Genomic DNA, 16,980 nt, shown 5'->3' with positions numbered 1-16,980 from the left:
TGGGAGAGTAATACCCATTGTGCAAAATCAGACAGATTATAACGGTCGTAAAAAGATGGATAGTCTTGGATGAGAAGGGTGTCGGAGCGAGGAATAAGATGATTGTGCGTTTTTGAAGTGTAAACCAGGACTATAACACCCAGAGAGCAAACTTTTCTGTCTTAGAATATCGTCATGCTTACCAGCAACCACGTTCATATTTCATCACCGCGCTGAGATCCTGGATTTTGCTTCCAAACCATAATCATGATATTGCGTCGGTGCTAGTGGACAGGTGACCTTACTAGGCTAGGCATGTTGAGGTTATCCCCACGACACAAGTATCCTTAGCTTTCGCAGTACCGCCATATAAAATGTCCCTCCAAGTTACCCTTGCGTTCTTGAACTCTACAGTAACCTTATCAAGCCTTGCTCTAGCATATCTTCGATGACTAGCCTGTCCACTCAGTATGAAGTATGTTCGCATTGACTTGTTACCCCCGGTTGCCAATTAACCACACGGTGTAAGTTTGCCAGCGTAATCCCTGCTTGGAAAGGGTCACAACTTTGTAAAAGTCTTTATCAAGCGTGTCTTTGGATTTAGAATGATTTGGGGACACCGAGATAAATATGTTTCATCCTCGAAGTATGCAACATTCATCACGTCATGTAATCCAAGGAATTGTATGCATCAAGTAGTCTATAGGGGCTGCCAGGAAGTATGTTGCCTCGTATTGAACGGCTTCGCCCCGTTACGCACTCGCATCAGGCTGCTATGGGATAATGATTGTTGGGTTCTTAAGCACTCATTTACGGTGCCACGGAGGATTTGCACGCTGGTCATTCGCTATAGGGTGATCAACCATCGTAAATCGAGACGATACTCTAGCTGTAGGCTTGCTCTTTCCATATTTCTGCGATATTCTCGGATTATATCTCATTAGATCATGATCATCCCATGTCGTGGGTTGCTCGGGTAAGATATAAATAAAAAAACATTCATTATACTTTTAAGCTATCCCAGATAACTTTTCAAAAATGCAGGTTCTGGGAGGGATAGAGGTCCTGGATGAGCGGAAGGGGGATGTTTGAATACAAAAATCTCCTAAATAGCTGGTTCGCAAAAGGTTGTGAATGTGGTAGACATTCATACTAAGGCTAGGCCAATCGTGACTTGTGGCGTCCGGGCATTCACATGTCTCGGTAAATCTATCGAATCCAATTTCTAGATTCATATCTCAATATCATAATGAGAGAATTGGCAGGCTTCGAGCACTTATAAGTTAGCGAACATTAATCCCCCACAGGGCCCTAATTGCGCTATTGTATCAGCAAGTTCACCAAATATATAGGTGACGGGAAGGACCAATCTCAATCCCAGGCAATAACCACACTCCAAACAATCTTTTTTGGTGAGATACCGGACTGAGCACATTTTCGTTTGACAGAGTGGCCCTTTGTGAGTGACTTGGGGTCATACTTTCCATTTGTTTTCCAATTGCAGGTCCCTCTCCAATCCGGCGTGTTAGCACAAGCCTGTCGATTCATGATGTAGTTGTATCTATAGCTAGCCTATAACATTAAAGATGACACGTTTAGGAATATAGTATATATACTGGAAATCTTAGCAAGATATACATCAGTATTGCGCCCAATGAATAAGATGGCATATTAGGTCTTTCCCGATTCATCAGCATCTAAGCATAAAGTTCATGAGCATTGTCGCTAGTCCTGCCATTAGACGACCCGGCCAATTCAGACGGGACCATATGAGCGATCACTTTCCCACCTACAGCTTCACCGCCATAGTAATATGGATACTGACCACTGACAATGGGTGATTTCCGTGCTCTCCGATGCCATAGGATCAAATAACAGACACCGGCAAGGATAAGCGCGGCAGCGACACCTGCACCGATACCAACGCCAATTGCAGCGCCGCTGGATATCCCATTGTCGCTTCCAGAGGAGGCAACAGAACTTGTTGCGGGCGCAGAGGTTGTTGCAGTGTTAGATGAAGCGGGATCAGCGATCGTGGTGTTGACTGCGGCAGTGGTCGTAGATATTGTCGATGCGGAAACGAAGAGACTCGAATCTGAAGCCTGGAGTTCGATTTTTATCGGCTGCGCCCACATGGTTACTGGCCCAGTGATCTGTGTGCTTATATCGCTTTCACGGTCTGTGACTATGATGGAACTGGATGAGGGTAAATTGCTAAGACAGCCGGCATATGTCCAGGATCCGTCTGCCTGGTAGACTAGCTCAGTGTAGTAGGTGAAGCTCCTGGCATGCGAGGTCAGTTCTCGGTAAGGAAAGAGGGGGTAGAATCGACTGTGGTCTGACATACGAATAGCAGCATATTGCAGTAGTAATAGCCTGGGAGATAATCATATTAGCCGACGTGTATCCGACTGGACACCATCCCGGGCTATAGACGAGATCTGTCTCGATGATTCTCCCCGTATGGGTGAATCCCGATGGAAAACAAGAAGCCATAGGAGCTGCATCATTTTGGATTAGGAGGCCGTTTTTCACGTTGTTTGCAAGTTGATCTTCATAAGTGAAAGAGTTGGAACAGCCGGCTGGTGGCGTATACACCGTTGACATAGCTAATGTTGTTATCGTATAGGTATTGACAACGCTCGCTGTAGTCGCCGCTACTGATGTACTGGACGCCATGATTAAAGCGGATATAGACACTTGACAACAATCATTGACGTAGCATGTAGGATATTTGTCGACACAGAATTGGGAGGAAAGTTCGCTTGTCTCATTCCTGGCCGACTGGAAAGGCTGGCGCCCGCATTATAGAAGGAGATGGGCGTTTGAAGGACGGCCTTACCGATAGAGGGGGGAAAGTTGACCTCCCATGAACAGACTAAAAAACGGTGCGAACCAATCTATGGAATAGCACAGACCATAAAACCTATCGGCCTATCATATATTCATGCTAACGCCGACACCCTGGGTTGCGAAGCTGATTCAACCTACTATGGGCGAATTGAAAGATTGGAGCGTTCAGTCCGCCAGGTCAGCGGGGGCTATCACTTAGCGATCCATCGCGTTTTCCTAGGCTTATTGTCGCGCTAATATTAGACTTTGGCCAACGGTGAACCACCTACTACCAAGGAAAAACTAGGGTCGTGGATGTACTAAAAATAATGCTAATGATCGCTTACGACAAACCGGGGGCAAAGCCCTGCTTTTAGTAGATATATATTTCGAGTAAATTGTGATTCTAAACCACGCTCAACGAACTATAAGAAACCAAGAAAGTCTCCCGTGGTCGAACATGTTGGCATGGGCTTTCTGTGTGGCTAAAATCACCCAAAGGAAATGCTGTAAGGTAGCCTCTATATACACCCACCTTTCCAATATCTGCCGCTACTGTGTTGTAACAAACGGGGTATATTGTCTACCTTGGATTGACCAGTCCAGGATTTCGGGACAGACGAACAGCGCGGCTAAGTTATCGCCCCATGTGAAAGTTTACTTTGTTTCTTCCTTCAAATCCTGCGTAGCCTTGCTCACAGGCCCGAGTTTCTTTGTTCCCGCCCCTGCAGCAGGTAGCGTGGCTACTAGAGTAGCCGCGAACATTTTGGGATACAAGGCACACAGCTTGATTGATTGGCCAGAATCTAGCCGCCTGGCTACTGTCTACGAAACTTTATCACACATGATTTCATAGTTTTAGTGTGGATATAATCATTGATTCAGGTCTGTTGTTTGAGCTGCTCAAGTGGGGATAGTCCATGTCGATTCCAGCGCGGGGCAGTCAGTCTCCCGCGGCGACTTTTCTCCAGTGCTGTTCAAGCTCTAAGCGCCCAGGCCAGGCTGGCCAATGAACTATGTGGCCTCCAATTTATTTGGCACCGAGGCTGACCGGCCGCTGGGTGGGAACTCCCATATCCCATCGGGCCTGTGCCTGCAATCAAATGGTTATAAGGTTTACCCTTGGCGCCACCTGTGTTGTAGTAGACCTGGACCTCGTGGCCCGATCACTGTGCTTCCATCAGACTTTGTTTGATTGGTAGTTCTCCTGACCGCGCGTTTCACCGGAAATCAAATCGCATTCAATCGATGTTGATTCAATCCCAATTTCGAGGGTATCGATTCTCTTGTAGCATGTAGCGTCGATACCCCCGAAATTGACGGTCGTTGAATCGCGACGCAGCCGCTGCCTTCACCGAAACGCGATCAACTATTCCGTACTCTGCGACCACCTGAACGGGGTAAAATTGGTCGCATATTCCTTCCCCTACTCATGACAATGCATAGCTTTATCAGAAATATAATCCAGGACGGATCTTGAAGACTGGACCAGTGATCTAGACGTGGGGGGACTCATCATTTTAGGCAAGCAACGGAGCGACCCGCAACGGTCCGGGCTCTTGTGTCTTCCCTTGATCCGCCAAAGGCCCCTCAGTGCTCACACCTCCATATTAACCCGTCTTATCCGGGCGTGGTTCAACCCCCAGGGGTACCTGCTCCTGTCATTTCCCATTCACACACGGACCTGATGCTAAGGGTCCCCGTAGAGATTTTCAGTGATGAGAGAGCTTCTCTGGTGGCGGTCAGCGAAGACACGAGGGACTTTCTTTGTATCAGGATCAAGACCTTGAACTTGGTGTTTCTGGTTGGCTACTATTGGAAGCCCCACCACATTTGTTCTGCACTCTATCAAAAGCTTTTACTATATGTTCTTCGATGAAGCCATGTACACCGTACTCTCTCTGACCCCCTTGGTAAGCTCTCTATTCGTGCGCTTCGTCCAGTACTTTAATCTTACGCCGGCGGCTAAGTACATATCTAGCGATCGAATAGGCCGGGTGCTGTCTATCTCTAACTTACCACTGCAGGCATGCAGACTCCACTTTTACCAATCAAACAGCCTACAGAAGCGCCCACCCCGGGGCAACTACCCTGCGAATCCTGGCTCGCGATCTATTTGTGGTACCAATCAAGTGGCAGGGCCAAGGTTACCCGTTGTGCCCGTAGGATGTCAGGGTCCGCCCTATCGACGGTGCAGGGTAGGCTTTCCCTGCGAATAGGTTTGGATAAATGAATGCTCCCCACTCCATGACTTGGTCCTGTGTTTCTTCGATTTCTGCCGTCGCTCCGTGAGTTTCGTTATTAAAGAATGGGAGCTGTCAAAATACGTTTGGCTTATTCTCATGGTGGCCGAAGCCGGCGTATCTGGCTCAGGCTTGCCTTCCATTTGACGTTGGTCTTCATGGTGATTTCAGGGCTGCTAAGAATGTTTCCACACTACCGTATGTTTTTTTCTGTGCATTGTACAGACACCAATGTCGGGTCAAGTTGACGTTACCAATAGATGCCTACGAGGACCACGTATCCGAATCTTCGCCTACGATCCGAAAGATCACCATGCTTTATGGTAATAGAACAGTCTATGATAGGGCACTTAAGACACACGAGGCACATTCCCGGAAATTTGGGTACCCCATGACTGTCTTGCGCAAGCCCATCCTTGGAGGCCTTTGGACCAAACCTGCTATCATTCTATCCACCCTCATAGAGGAAATGGAAAAACCAGAAGAACAACGAGCGCAATGGCTATTGTGAGTTCTCCAAGCATCACAAGAGTTCAGGTTATCGCAATCATGGGCTGACCAAATAATGCAGCTGGTTTGATGCCGACACCATCCTTATGAATCCGAATATACCCCTCGAGACTTTTCTCCCTCCGCCTCAATTTCCCGATACTCACCTTCTCCTCACCAAAGACTGGAATGGCATGAACAATGGAGTATTCTTTCTCCGCGTCCATCCATGGTCGATCGAATTTCTTTCCGCCGTCGTTTCCTATCCAGTTGTACATCCTGACGCCCACCTCTTATGGGAGGATCAATCCGTCATGAACCGCCTCAAAAAGGAACATGAGCACTTTGCCCGTTCCATGATCTATTGCCCTCTGCGCTGGTTCAACGCATACAGAAGAAACCAGAACGCGACCGGTATCAACCCTAAAAAGCCCACACATTTCCAGGTACATCCGGGAGACATCATTGTCCATTTTGCGGGAACGCCCGCCAACGACCTGGAAAGTACTATGATGCCTTATCTTGAAGTTGCTGAGTCTCATAGCCCGGAGTGGGAGTTACCGCTCGAACAGACTGGATATCAAAGAGAAATAACGGAGTTTTGGGAGGAGAAATTCGAGTCTTGAACCAACTTTCAGTGACTATGCGATCCTTGACAAGGCAGGCCCTCTAGGATTTCCATGGTATATATATATATACATATACACGGCTGTACACTAACCACTCTTGACACACATGGGGACTAATGTTTTACCACAAGTAATGTTACCTTGATATATTATTTCTGACGTCTGAATATAATGCTCTTCATGATTAAATTAGAAATCAATACCTACTGAAAGCCTTTATGTGACAGTGGGCATCCGAACCTGGAGACCGTCCGAGCGGTCGGGTCAAGACCGGTGACCCACATGGGGTTTCCCAATTTCGTTTCCGACACATTCTTCTCGAAAAAGCACAATGACGATAGTCGATCCTTGCTACGGCTAGGGGGCTCCCAAATAGTCTACGAATGCTACTAATCGAAGAGCCGACCGCTTTCCGTCGTTTCTCACTAGTGGGCGAAGTGCTCAATGTGTGAATGTAAGCCGTGCAGCAACAGCTTTGGATCATATCCTTCCACGGAGGCAGGCCTATAAGCTGCCAACTTTCATCGGAAGTGCAATAAGCTGCGCGAGTGTACTCCGTACATGCGTCGATTCCATCAATAATAAGTCATTTTAGAGAGGTGCTACAGCCCTTGAGACAAGATCAATTGACAACAGAGTGGAGATGTATGTTAACCGCGGAGAACTACGGTTCAATAACTAATTTAAGCAAATACACACCTATCATTCATCCAGATGCAAACTTCGACATAGCCCGCAACTTGGGCCCGAACTTCCAGAAAAGAAAGGGAGCTGGCATCCCGAGGCCGACACTGACGAAGGCTAAGACACTGGTACCCCATCCATAGCCCAGACTCTGGTACAGATAAGGTGCGAAAAGGGGAAACCCGAATCCAGCCAGACTGCGCAGAATAGCACACGCAGCCATGGCGCTAGCAGCATATATCTGATAGCTATCGACGATGTATGTCTGCATACCCTGCAGACAACCCATAGACCCGGCTGCGAAAATGGCGACACCGATATTAGGCATGATCCAGTGCACATGACCCTGCACGCTCCAGCCATACCAGAAGAGGCCTATTATGACCAGTATTGACCCGAAAAACATGGTTGGAGTGCGGAATTCGGGTCGACCAACGCCGCCGTTCTTCTCCTTCAACTGGCGGTAGATGCGATCGATGAAGTTGAAGTTGAGGAGGACACCCACGAGGGAGCCGAGAGCGATAGAGATGTAATTGAGGCCGCCTATTCCGGTGCTCTCGCCATACTTCTCTGCCCACATGGACGGAAAAGTAGCAGTGATGAGATAAATTGTCCCAAAAAGATACGCCATGTACAACGCAACGACGATCACAATCGGCTGGGTTGTGAGCATGCGCAGTGGTCGCACCAAGGCACCACGGAGCTTTTTGGGTAGACTCTCCACCTTTGCCCCTGTGTGGAACTTGTTGTCTCCTGTTTCCTTCACCAGACGGTCTCGCTTCCTCAATAGCAAGGTACCTGGGTGTGATTCACGCAACCACATCAACCCAACCAACTGTATAGCAACAGCGGCCACGCTGGTTGCCCAGAATACCCACCGCCATGTCGTGTACTCAGCAATGAAGCCACCAGCTATCGGGCCGACTACAGGACCAATGATTGGTGCGAGAGTATAAATCCCCATAGCCTTGCCGCGTTCCTCTGCGCTCCAAGTGTCACTAATCCCATGTTAGCAACAGCATGAAAGAGTCACATGGAGCCATAAATTCTTCTCACCTGAGAGCTCCTCCTCCTAGAGCAAGCGGGGCGCTTCCACCAATGCCAGCTAGAAAGCGAAATACAAACAGCTCTGCCGGATTTTGCGCGAATCCGCAGCCGAGATTCCATGCCAGATACCATAGGTTGCTTATCTGCAAAAGAGGCACGCGGCCGTGCAGCTCGGAGGCTGGCCCGAAGAATACGGGCCCGACAGCATATCCAAGAATGAAAATCGATAGAGATAGCTCCATCTCGATCTCACTATGCATGTGAAGGTCTTGTCCAAGCTTCTTCAGCGCCGGGGCAACCATGGACGAGGATACTGGAGAAATGAAGGTGAAGAGTGAAACAGCTACTGTGTAGCGCCATTTGATGCTGTTCGGCCAATTCTTCGGATTTTCCGGGTCTTGTGGTCCATCCCAGGTGACAAGGTATGGATCGACTGGGGGCTTTTCGTTATCTGCTGGGGAAAATGGCCCTGCCTCAATGTCGCGGTCTGCCGAAAGGGCAGTTGCCTCTGAATCGAATGGATTCCTCTCCGCTTGGGTAGTCATGATTGCAGGCATAATATGACAGTCTAGAATATTTAGTCAGGATTATTTAGCCTGTTGAAGGGATTTACCAACCCTTTATAACATTGATGCTGCGCTGCTCCTATGAGTGCTTAGAACAGGGGACCAATCGGAGGGCAGCATTTGCTTCGGGCCCGGTGGTGGCATGCGATCGGAGTTTCCGAACCCCCGCTGATTCCCTCGTTTCCTCATCGCCTGTGACCTTCTTACCTTGCCCTTTTGTTTCCAGAAAATTTGTCCATCTAGAGCTGTTGATGTTCAATTGCGCCTATTATTGATCATGTCGTGATTTTGGTCGACGCAGAACAGACAGCGCAGCAACAGCCTCGAACATGTCAGTGTCTGACCGTCCACTAGCGATCGCACCAGCGTGGAACAAGCCACCCATATCCATCGATGCTAGCAATAATGGCTGCTATCCATCACAGCACAGCGTCAAAATAATGCCATATACCTGTCAAGCCTGTATTAAGAGGAAAGTCAAATGCGACCGTGCTATTCCTACATGTTCGAGCTGCAGCAAAGGCAAGGCTGAATGTATCTACCGGGAACCGACACCACGAACGAGGAAGCGAAAGCGTGAGCCCAGTGACAATGTTCAGGATCGTCTGGCACGGTATGAGAAGATACTACAGGATAATGGTCTTCTAGCCACTGAGATAGAATCGTCACCTCGGAGTGTGCAAGAACCAACTCCTCTTCGTGCTTCGAGCCATACCGACGCAACAAAGACCGGAAAGCTTATCTCTGGCGATGGAAAATCTAGATATGTTGATAGCACGCTCTGGCTCAATTCTGGCGAGACCAACATGAGGGAGATTTCAGACGATGAGGAGAATTGCCAACCCGCCCCTACAGGCGCTGGGCCATTGTCTCAAGATCCGATCTCAGGCGCACTTCTAGGCCTTTCACAGGGACTGGTTCACAATCATCCTACACACCAGGAGGCCATGCAATTGTGGGCAGCGTACATCAACAATGTCGAGCCTCTCTGCAAAGTCCTGCATATCCCAACGACGGGGAAAATGATCGAAGCCGTCTCACGACAACCAAACACCGCTTCCAAGGCACAGGAGTGTCTGCTCTTCTCCATCTATTATTTTGCAGTCTTCTCTATGGCCGATGAGGATTGTGTCTCTAGCTTTGGGCAGTCTCGGAGTACGTTGATGGCTAAATATCAGTTTGCACTACGACAGTCACTTGTCAATGCCTCCTGGCTAAAGACTACAGAAATGCCGGTTATGCAGGCATATGTACTGTTTCTCATTGCGATGCGCACGCAAATGGATCCTCACACGTTCTGGATATGGACCGGCGTTGCGATCCGCATCGCGCAGCGCATGGGACTTCATCGCGATGGGGAAGCTCTCGGACTGTCTGCCTTTGATGTTCAGATGCGCCGACGGCTCTTCTGGCAGATTCTACCCCTTGACGGCTATGCTGGCCAGGTCTCAGGTACCGGTATCTCTGTGGCCCCCGATAGCTGGGACATCAAGCAACCTCTCAATATCAATGATGATCAGATCTATCCCGGCATGACGCATCAACCTGAAGAACAGAAAGGAGCATCGGAAATGCTTTTCTGTCTCACCAAGACCGAACTATCGAACTTCTACACCCGCACAGGGGTTCGGAAGAAGAAAGTGGGGGCGACTATCCAGTTTCGCGACAGCGCTGAAATCGAGAAACTGATCGACGAGGTCGAAAGCACGATCGAGTCAAGATACCTTCGATACTGCGATATCGTGAATCCCGTTCACGTTCTCACGATGGGAATCGTAAGGTCTGCCGCAAATGCCGTCCGACTCCGAAACAGGATGATTACCGGAGAGAATGAACGCAGGGAACTCTGTGCTCTTGCCCAGAAGATTATTGAAACTGATAACGCCTTGTACAAAAACCCAAACACGAAACAATTTCAATGGTACTATAAGGCGTTCTTTCTTTGGGATGCGCTCATCTGTATCTTAACCAGCCTTGGAAAGATTGGGTTCTTTTCCCGTGCAGAGTTGGATACCACCTGGCGGAAGGTCTCCGACGTGTACTCCAACCACCCGGAAATTCTAGAAGCCAAGCACGTGCATCTCGTTGCGGTGGGCAAAGCGACACTTGAGGCTTGGGCTCTGAATCCACCTGGTAATTCAACCCCCGAGCCTGATTTTATCACGGCGTTACAATCGCAGCGAAGGGAAAAGGTCGTGCGGCAGAAGGTAGAGGATACCACTGCCCAGGATGATGTATCTTCATTCGACATGCTTATCGGGGGCTTCGATGGCATGGAACGAAATTTGGAGTATGACTTTAATCTAGATGGTATGGACTGGATGTTTTGGGAGCAGTTGTGATCAACTTGAAGCACTCTACTTTTTCTTTTCTCCAATAACCTCTTGCTTCATAACCTCAGAAACAAACACTTTTTGCACATGACGAAACTCGGCCGTATCTTTAGATCTAGACCGGATCATGAATCTTATGTTGACATTGAAGTTAGGAAAACTGCCTCGACACGTGGGACAGCAGATCTATTAATTCAAGTCCCTTTATTAAGGCTCTCCTACTCTAGAAGATGCTATGCCTATCGCTTCTTACCCCTACTAGTATATAAGTGAACTGTTTTGCTGTAATTCCTGATTGCTTACCTAATTAAGGTGCCACCGCTTTTATAAGAGCAGTACGTGAAGTAGGCAGGCAGGCAGGCACCGTGACATTGGGTAGCAATCTTTCAGAAAATCTTTATTATTCCGACTTTCCAACGATGACCGAAGTACCTTGCTACGAACAGAACTTCATTGATCTGAAAGCGGATAAATGATGTCAGAGAAATTCGAGAACAGCCAGACAATTTCAGCCTGTAGCTGTTAGCATGGTATCCACAAAGCAATAGATAGATACATACTCCGTGTATTATGTCAACAGATAATACATTTGACTCCGGATTACCAGCGCCTCTGAACGACTCGATGCTGGTCAAAATCTGGTCTTCGTTTTGTTCATGGAAGTGAAATCGCAAAGTGTCCCCATGCTGAAAATGTAAATCTCTTTTATCTGCTTGGATAAGCGTACTTTCGTACCACTGACCAAGGACTATTCTAGTACCATCGTTGTACTGGAGAAGCAAGCCTGTGCATCGGGACTCCAGGTAGCAAGCCTTAAGCCACTGCACATTGGTGAAAGAAGCTTGCGAGGTGAAAGTACTAAAGCAAGAGGCTCTCAAACGGCGTGTGGTGTGATGGCGATGTAGTCTGTCGTAGTGCTCTTGCAATCGAAGAGTGATATTTTCATATTCTTGCTGTGGCGAGATTTCACGTGGTTGAAAGATCGCACCCACACTCGTAAAGCCCGTGATACCTGGTGATCTATCATAGTACAACCCTAGAATATCTCCATGATCTGCGTTGAAAATATTCTTTAGCTTTGTCTCGGAAGGCGGGAAACATGGACCTAGAGTCAAGACTCTTCCTTTATCCGTTGAAACCTTGATATCGCATTAGTATGAATTGCACAATGCGGCGAAAACGTACAAGTAGATAAGTCTTCGATAATGCGTCTTTTTGATGCCAGAATACATGAATAGATTTTATGGTTTCGGCATATCCGAGCTGGATATGAACAGGACAACCGTGTTGTCGTCCAAACCAATATGACTTGGATGGCTGAGAATGAGAATAGAAATGGGTTCCTAGTCCGATAAATCCCCGGCTAGAGCAGAACGCAGTGAGTCCGCAAAGGACGAAACTATCTCTGCATAAAGGAATATATGCCATGACTCGCTGATGTTGAGTTGCAAAGTCGAAATGCCGCGGCCAATCATGAAAGCACATAGAACAGAGACGACCTGTTTGTAACCAGGGCACTTCAGATTCCCAGAGGAAATCGTGCCCAAATCTTGGTTGACCAAAGTAGTGTATGGCGGTTATCTTCAAAGTCTAGATCACCTTGTCAGCTTAAATCCAGTGCATTTCCTCACTAGAAGGATCTTACATCCCACTCGATGTGGACACGAAGTGGCGCTTCCTGCCGAGGGAAAATCACTCCGATAAATTTCCTGGAGCCTGCTGGTGTTGCACCTAGACTCGGCGATCCAGTGCACTCGCCCGTAAGAAATTCCAGTCTCTGAAGCCCATATATACCTAGGGTCAAGACAAATATATCACAAAGGAGCGGAGCCGATATATCAATGAAATGACTGCTCTCGTGCCCGAATAATGCACGTCCTTGACGTACTCCGCAAATGTAAGTATCGTGCATGACCTTTGTACGATAGACCCTGATTAATCCGAATAGTGATGTGACTGCACGACCCGTAGCAAGAGTCGGGGCTGACCATGTGCTTTGGCAAGCATGGAGTGCAAGCAGAACCTTAGCGTAGCAAGGCTTGACATAACTCCAAATAATCACAATTAACTCAGCCGGAAGGGCTGCACATCGCTCGAGTAACTCTAACAATGTGGTTCTGGTGTCACCATGAGAACAAGACACAATCGATGATTGGACGGACTTGATCGAAATGTCGAAAGGTTGATAAATCTCCTGGGGAAGAACATCCCACACGAGTGGTGTCATGGCGATACCTAGGTCATAAGTGTTGAAAATACTTGGGAGATTCGGTGACGCAGTAGTCCAGCAAATGGAATGAACAGAGGGAGCGCTTCTAAAATCTGGCCGCGGGTATTTGTGAATCTGAACACCTAGGCTTTGTACATTAACCACATCATCATTTCTTGAAAAATGGATCGATGGAGTCACGATAGGGTGATAACATCGGTCATTTAACAGGATGACTGCACATATATTAGCAGTATCAACAGGTAGGTCTGGGAGGTCCATACGCGAGCGAAAAGCGGCGCTTGCACTAAGCTTCTGTCCACAAAGAGCACAATGCGGTATTCTTACGAAATGAAGAGGTTTTTGAGTAATGGAGTCCATAATTATGCCTGTAGACCTAGACCTGGGTTGTTCGTCCCGCACGGCGGTGGACGCCGTGGTCATGTGTTTATATCTTCCCTTCAGCCATCTGATCTATCCATCACGGCAAATCTACGTTAGCCGAGTAAGGGGCACCTCAAGCATTTACGATACTCACCGCTTTTCCATGGCAGAATCAAAACGAAACCTGTCTTGTAAGATATGGAACAGCACTGGTAATATAAATTGAGGATTCAGGCTCGCCTGTTCGGCTTACTCGCTCTTATGCATTTTATGTCACCAACATCGCAAATCAACTTATTGTGTATGATCATCGTAACTAATGACATACACTATGTAATTTTATGTATTGCTCGATTCCTAGGATACTGCTGGAACCTTGCTTGACATCGAATTGTTATAGGGAATAGAAGGTATTAATAGTGGATGCCTAGCCAGCGAGAACGTGACCAAGAACAAAGCATTACTGTTTCAGTGTGCAGAACTACATTTCCACATAAACAGTATGTGGCAGAGGAAACTACTACGTGCGAATCAATACTACAAGGTTCAAAGCTTGCCATGCGTGAGCCAAAAGCTGTGTGTAGCTATGTGAATACAGGGATCACTGATTGAGAAGTTGCAGTACTGTAATAAAGCAGGCGGACAAATTGACACAATCAAAGATAATAGGCAATATGTAGAATCATCTTGAAATAGTTGCAACGGAGAGTCGACAATAATCTTACCTGGATCCTCCTGGAACATTCTCAGTCCCTTTATCAGCGTATAGTCGTTTCATGTGGTTCACGAGATAATGTCCTTCAACCTTCCATTCGGTCGACGGGCCAGATCCTCCTGCATTTTTGACAGTGACCCAACCATAACTACTTGATATCGAAACGAATTTTTTGATCCTCTCATAATTTGCAGGAGGTGGTGGTGCTGTGAGGTCGGATACAACGCTTGGAAGCATGAGTCCTGCGGGATCTGGTCGATTCGCTCTCGGTAGTTGATATGCTCCGCCACCCAAAGGGGGCGAGATTCCAGCGGCAATCCACTTCTCCGGTGCCACGCGGACCATTTCATGAAGTGTCTTCTCAATCAATGGTCCGCCTTCTCTATCCCCTAGGTCCGCGTAGTCGTTGTTGCTCCCAAGCAGTGGCGAGCCCCACAAGGGTTCAAGAAACGTGTCTTCCTCTGCCTCTGCACGATGAACAATCCACAGCCGTAAGTGTGTACCAACAAGAGTACCAGCATACACGAATTCGATTTTATTGGAGCGGTCGCTGTGAAAGAACTCTCTGCAATAGTCCAGAGCTTCTTGCTCGACACCTTTGGTAGAGAAACTCTGCGTTGGCTTGGTGCGCTTAGCCTCAACAAAGCACAGGATTTTGACTTCTCCTCGTTCAGTCATGTAATGGATACCAATATCAGCACGCAACATGGAATTTTCGTGTGGCTCAATCTGCGAGTTGATGAAAACGGTGTCGTATATTTTGTCTTTGAAGACCACTTTCTGAAGAACATTTTCGAAACATCGAACAGCAAATGATTCTTTCGGGGGTTTGTAATCTTCCGGTGGAGGAAATGGCGTGCGAGCCTTCAGGTATGTTGGAAGATTCGCATATGTGATAAGACCTTGTGCGCGAGCTGAAGGATCCATGATGGGTTCAAATAAAGTGATGATTTGAGTGATGTTATGATAGGATTTGTGTTCGAGAAGAGACTAGAGTGGCCTTACTTGTGATGGGTCGGCTGGTCTGATCATATTTATACATTATTGTTAACAACTCACAGCTTCAGCGTACACTTCGACACAATTGAAACTCAAATAAACGGATAAAAGTACTTGGAAGTGTTTGAACATTCGCACTCGTTACCTGGCAGCCAATCAAGCTGTGAGCTTATTTTAGCGCAGCACGTAAGATACCAGGCCCGAATCACTCATCGTTTTGTGATTGGGCTGGCCCATGATCTCGTAATATCTGAAAGTCCGTCACATGCTGTTCGGTCGCAGCCTTGTGTTCGTTGTATTATTTTCTCTAGAGACCAAGGTCAAGCGTCAACAATAAGACAATAAGACAATGAGACAATGAGATAATGAGATAATAAGATAATGAGACAATAAAGCAACAAAACAATGAGACGTTCACAGGTGATTACATCAATTCCACTACCTGCTCTGGCCCAGCTTTCCCATTAGGGGACTCACGCACAAGTGCAACGGCAGGTGGCATATTAAACCTAGCTTAATGTAGTATCTGACCGTGACGATTCACATAACTTTGGACTCTGTACTTGAATTCCATTGCGTCCTAGCTATTTATATATACAGTCAAAAAAGCCACATACGTTGAGACTGTTCCAGTAGCGGTAGAACGAAAATAGTAATTTAGTAGTAATTAACTTAGATAGTTGACTTGTCTTAGGTAACTAGATAACATCATAATTGATAACAGAGCCATCCTGTTTTCCGAAGTAGGGCAAAAAAAACATAAAGGGCAGTACTGAGTCGCCTGACCAAATATATGCACAACGGCCAATTTTACCCATCACTATGTTGTTCTTTGAGCGACTTAAGACCACGTCCGATTCAAAGTGTTCCCCCCTCTTCCTGGTATTATTCAGCTGGCCAACTCTTTTCCTCGGGGCATTTTAGTTACCCTTCTCTCCTTCTTCACTGACACTTTCTCCCCCCATTATCTTATCGCTGCTAAGATGTCAACTCAGACATCTAGCCAGAAGGTGGTCTTATAGGCTACCAGATTCCAAGATATCGACAAAGTTGCACTCAAGAAACTAGTGAAGGCGAACATTAGCGGACCAGGGACACTCGATAAAGAGGAAGCGGTTGTTACGGATTTCGGGAGCGTCTACTAGCCTGCTGCTTCTGCACTTCTGATACAAGAATATAGAAGGGGCGGCAGGATACAAATTCATGAGGATTCCGGCGAATGTGTATTAACAACAATGACGGGTTCTCAGTTCGACGCGAAGTTCTCCGTCGCGTGGCTGAAAAAAGGTCAAAATTTCCGATTTTATAGGAATCCCTCTGTCTGGCTATTCAAACCACTCCGCTCCAATGTTTGAGAAATCCTGTAGCGCACCAGCTACTCGCCTAATGCTAGCGGCACATTGATTCTTAGAGTTATCTCTACGCTGGGACCACCATACCAAGAACATATCAATTTTGTCACGGGCGAATTAGCTGCATGATGGATGATAGGGACCAGAGCATGAAGATGTTGATCTACGCTTTGACTTGCCGTAGCTCCATTCAAGTCTATCTCACCTATTCTTCCGTATGATTCGAGAAACTCTAGGAGTTCGTTTCTGCCGAGCGAAACAGTCGATCCGATGGGCTGATTGGTAGGAAGACTAGGACGTCCGTCTGTTCTTGTCAGCTGTTGCGATATTTTGAGTCTGATTTAAGCCAACTGACCTATGCTTAAGCCCAACTCCAAGCTGGGGGTGTGTGTTGCTTAGATATAGTCACGAATTATCAAGTTTGACATAGTTTACGATAATTCCCCAGAATCTAGCAATACTTGCACTTGCTGCGTTAAAGCCAGATTAGTTGCATCTGGGCGGTAAACAATCTTCACT

The 16,980-nt window shown here is 47.2% G+C and overlaps 4 protein-coding genes across 4 annotated transcripts; 2 read left to right on the top strand and 2 right to left on the bottom strand.

The window, feature by feature from the left end:
* Positions 1 to 1,468: 1,468 nt before the first annotated feature.
* Positions 1,469 to 2,967, bottom strand: BO80DRAFT_413601 (uncharacterized protein). Its single transcript, XM_025718066.1, has 2 exons — positions 2,327 to 2,967; positions 1,469 to 2,262 (listed from the first exon to the last, which is right to left on the bottom strand). Exons 1-2 carry the CDS (start codon positions 2,656 to 2,658, stop codon positions 1,677 to 1,679), a joined length of 918 nt encoding a protein of 305 aa, XP_025572276.1. The 5' UTR covers positions 2,659 to 2,967; the 3' UTR covers positions 1,469 to 1,676.
* A 2,269-nt stretch (positions 2,968 to 5,236) lies between these two features.
* On the top strand, positions 5,237 to 6,169 carry BO80DRAFT_437408 (glycosyltransferase family 34 protein; the record flags this gene model as incomplete). The annotated part of the gene is made up of 3 exons (XM_025721004.1): positions 5,237 to 5,252; positions 5,315 to 5,561; positions 5,626 to 6,169. 3 exons carry the CDS (start codon positions 5,237 to 5,239, stop codon positions 6,167 to 6,169), a joined length of 807 nt encoding a protein of 268 aa, XP_025572275.1.
* Positions 6,170 to 7,161: 992 nt separating this feature from the next.
* BO80DRAFT_495926 (putative C6 transcription factor) lies at positions 7,162 to 10,970 on the top strand (the record flags this gene model as incomplete). Its single annotated transcript, XM_025723983.1, has 2 exons — positions 7,162 to 7,180; positions 8,824 to 10,970. 2 exons carry the CDS (start codon positions 7,162 to 7,164, stop codon positions 10,809 to 10,811), a joined length of 2,007 nt encoding a protein of 668 aa, XP_025572274.1. The 3' UTR covers positions 10,812 to 10,970.
* A 3,146-nt stretch (positions 10,971 to 14,116) lies between these two features.
* Positions 14,117 to 15,037, bottom strand: BO80DRAFT_447935 (uncharacterized protein; the record flags this gene model as incomplete). Its single annotated transcript, XM_025721641.1, has 1 exon — positions 14,117 to 15,037. One exon carries the CDS (start codon positions 15,035 to 15,037, stop codon positions 14,117 to 14,119), a length of 921 nt encoding a protein of 306 aa, XP_025572273.1.
* Between the last annotated feature and the right edge of the window lie 1,943 nt (positions 15,038 to 16,980).

The sequence above is a fragment of the Aspergillus ibericus genome, assembly GCF_003184845.1.
Source record: "Aspergillus ibericus CBS 121593 unplaced genomic scaffold BO80scaffold_40, whole genome shotgun sequence".
Classification (NCBI taxonomy): Eukaryota; Fungi; Ascomycota; class Eurotiomycetes; order Eurotiales; family Aspergillaceae; genus Aspergillus; species Aspergillus ibericus.
This window is presented reverse-complemented; position numbering and strand designations above follow the sequence as displayed.

Coding starts and splice junctions, on each gene's coding strand:
- BO80DRAFT_413601 (XM_025718066.1), bottom strand. CDS start 2,658: ATGGCGTCCAGTACATCAGTAGCGGCGACTACAGCGAGCGTTGTCAAT. Junction 2,263..2,326: donor ACTGCAATATGCTGCTATTC/GTATGTCAGACC, acceptor CTCGCATGCCAG/GAGCTTCACCTACTACACTG.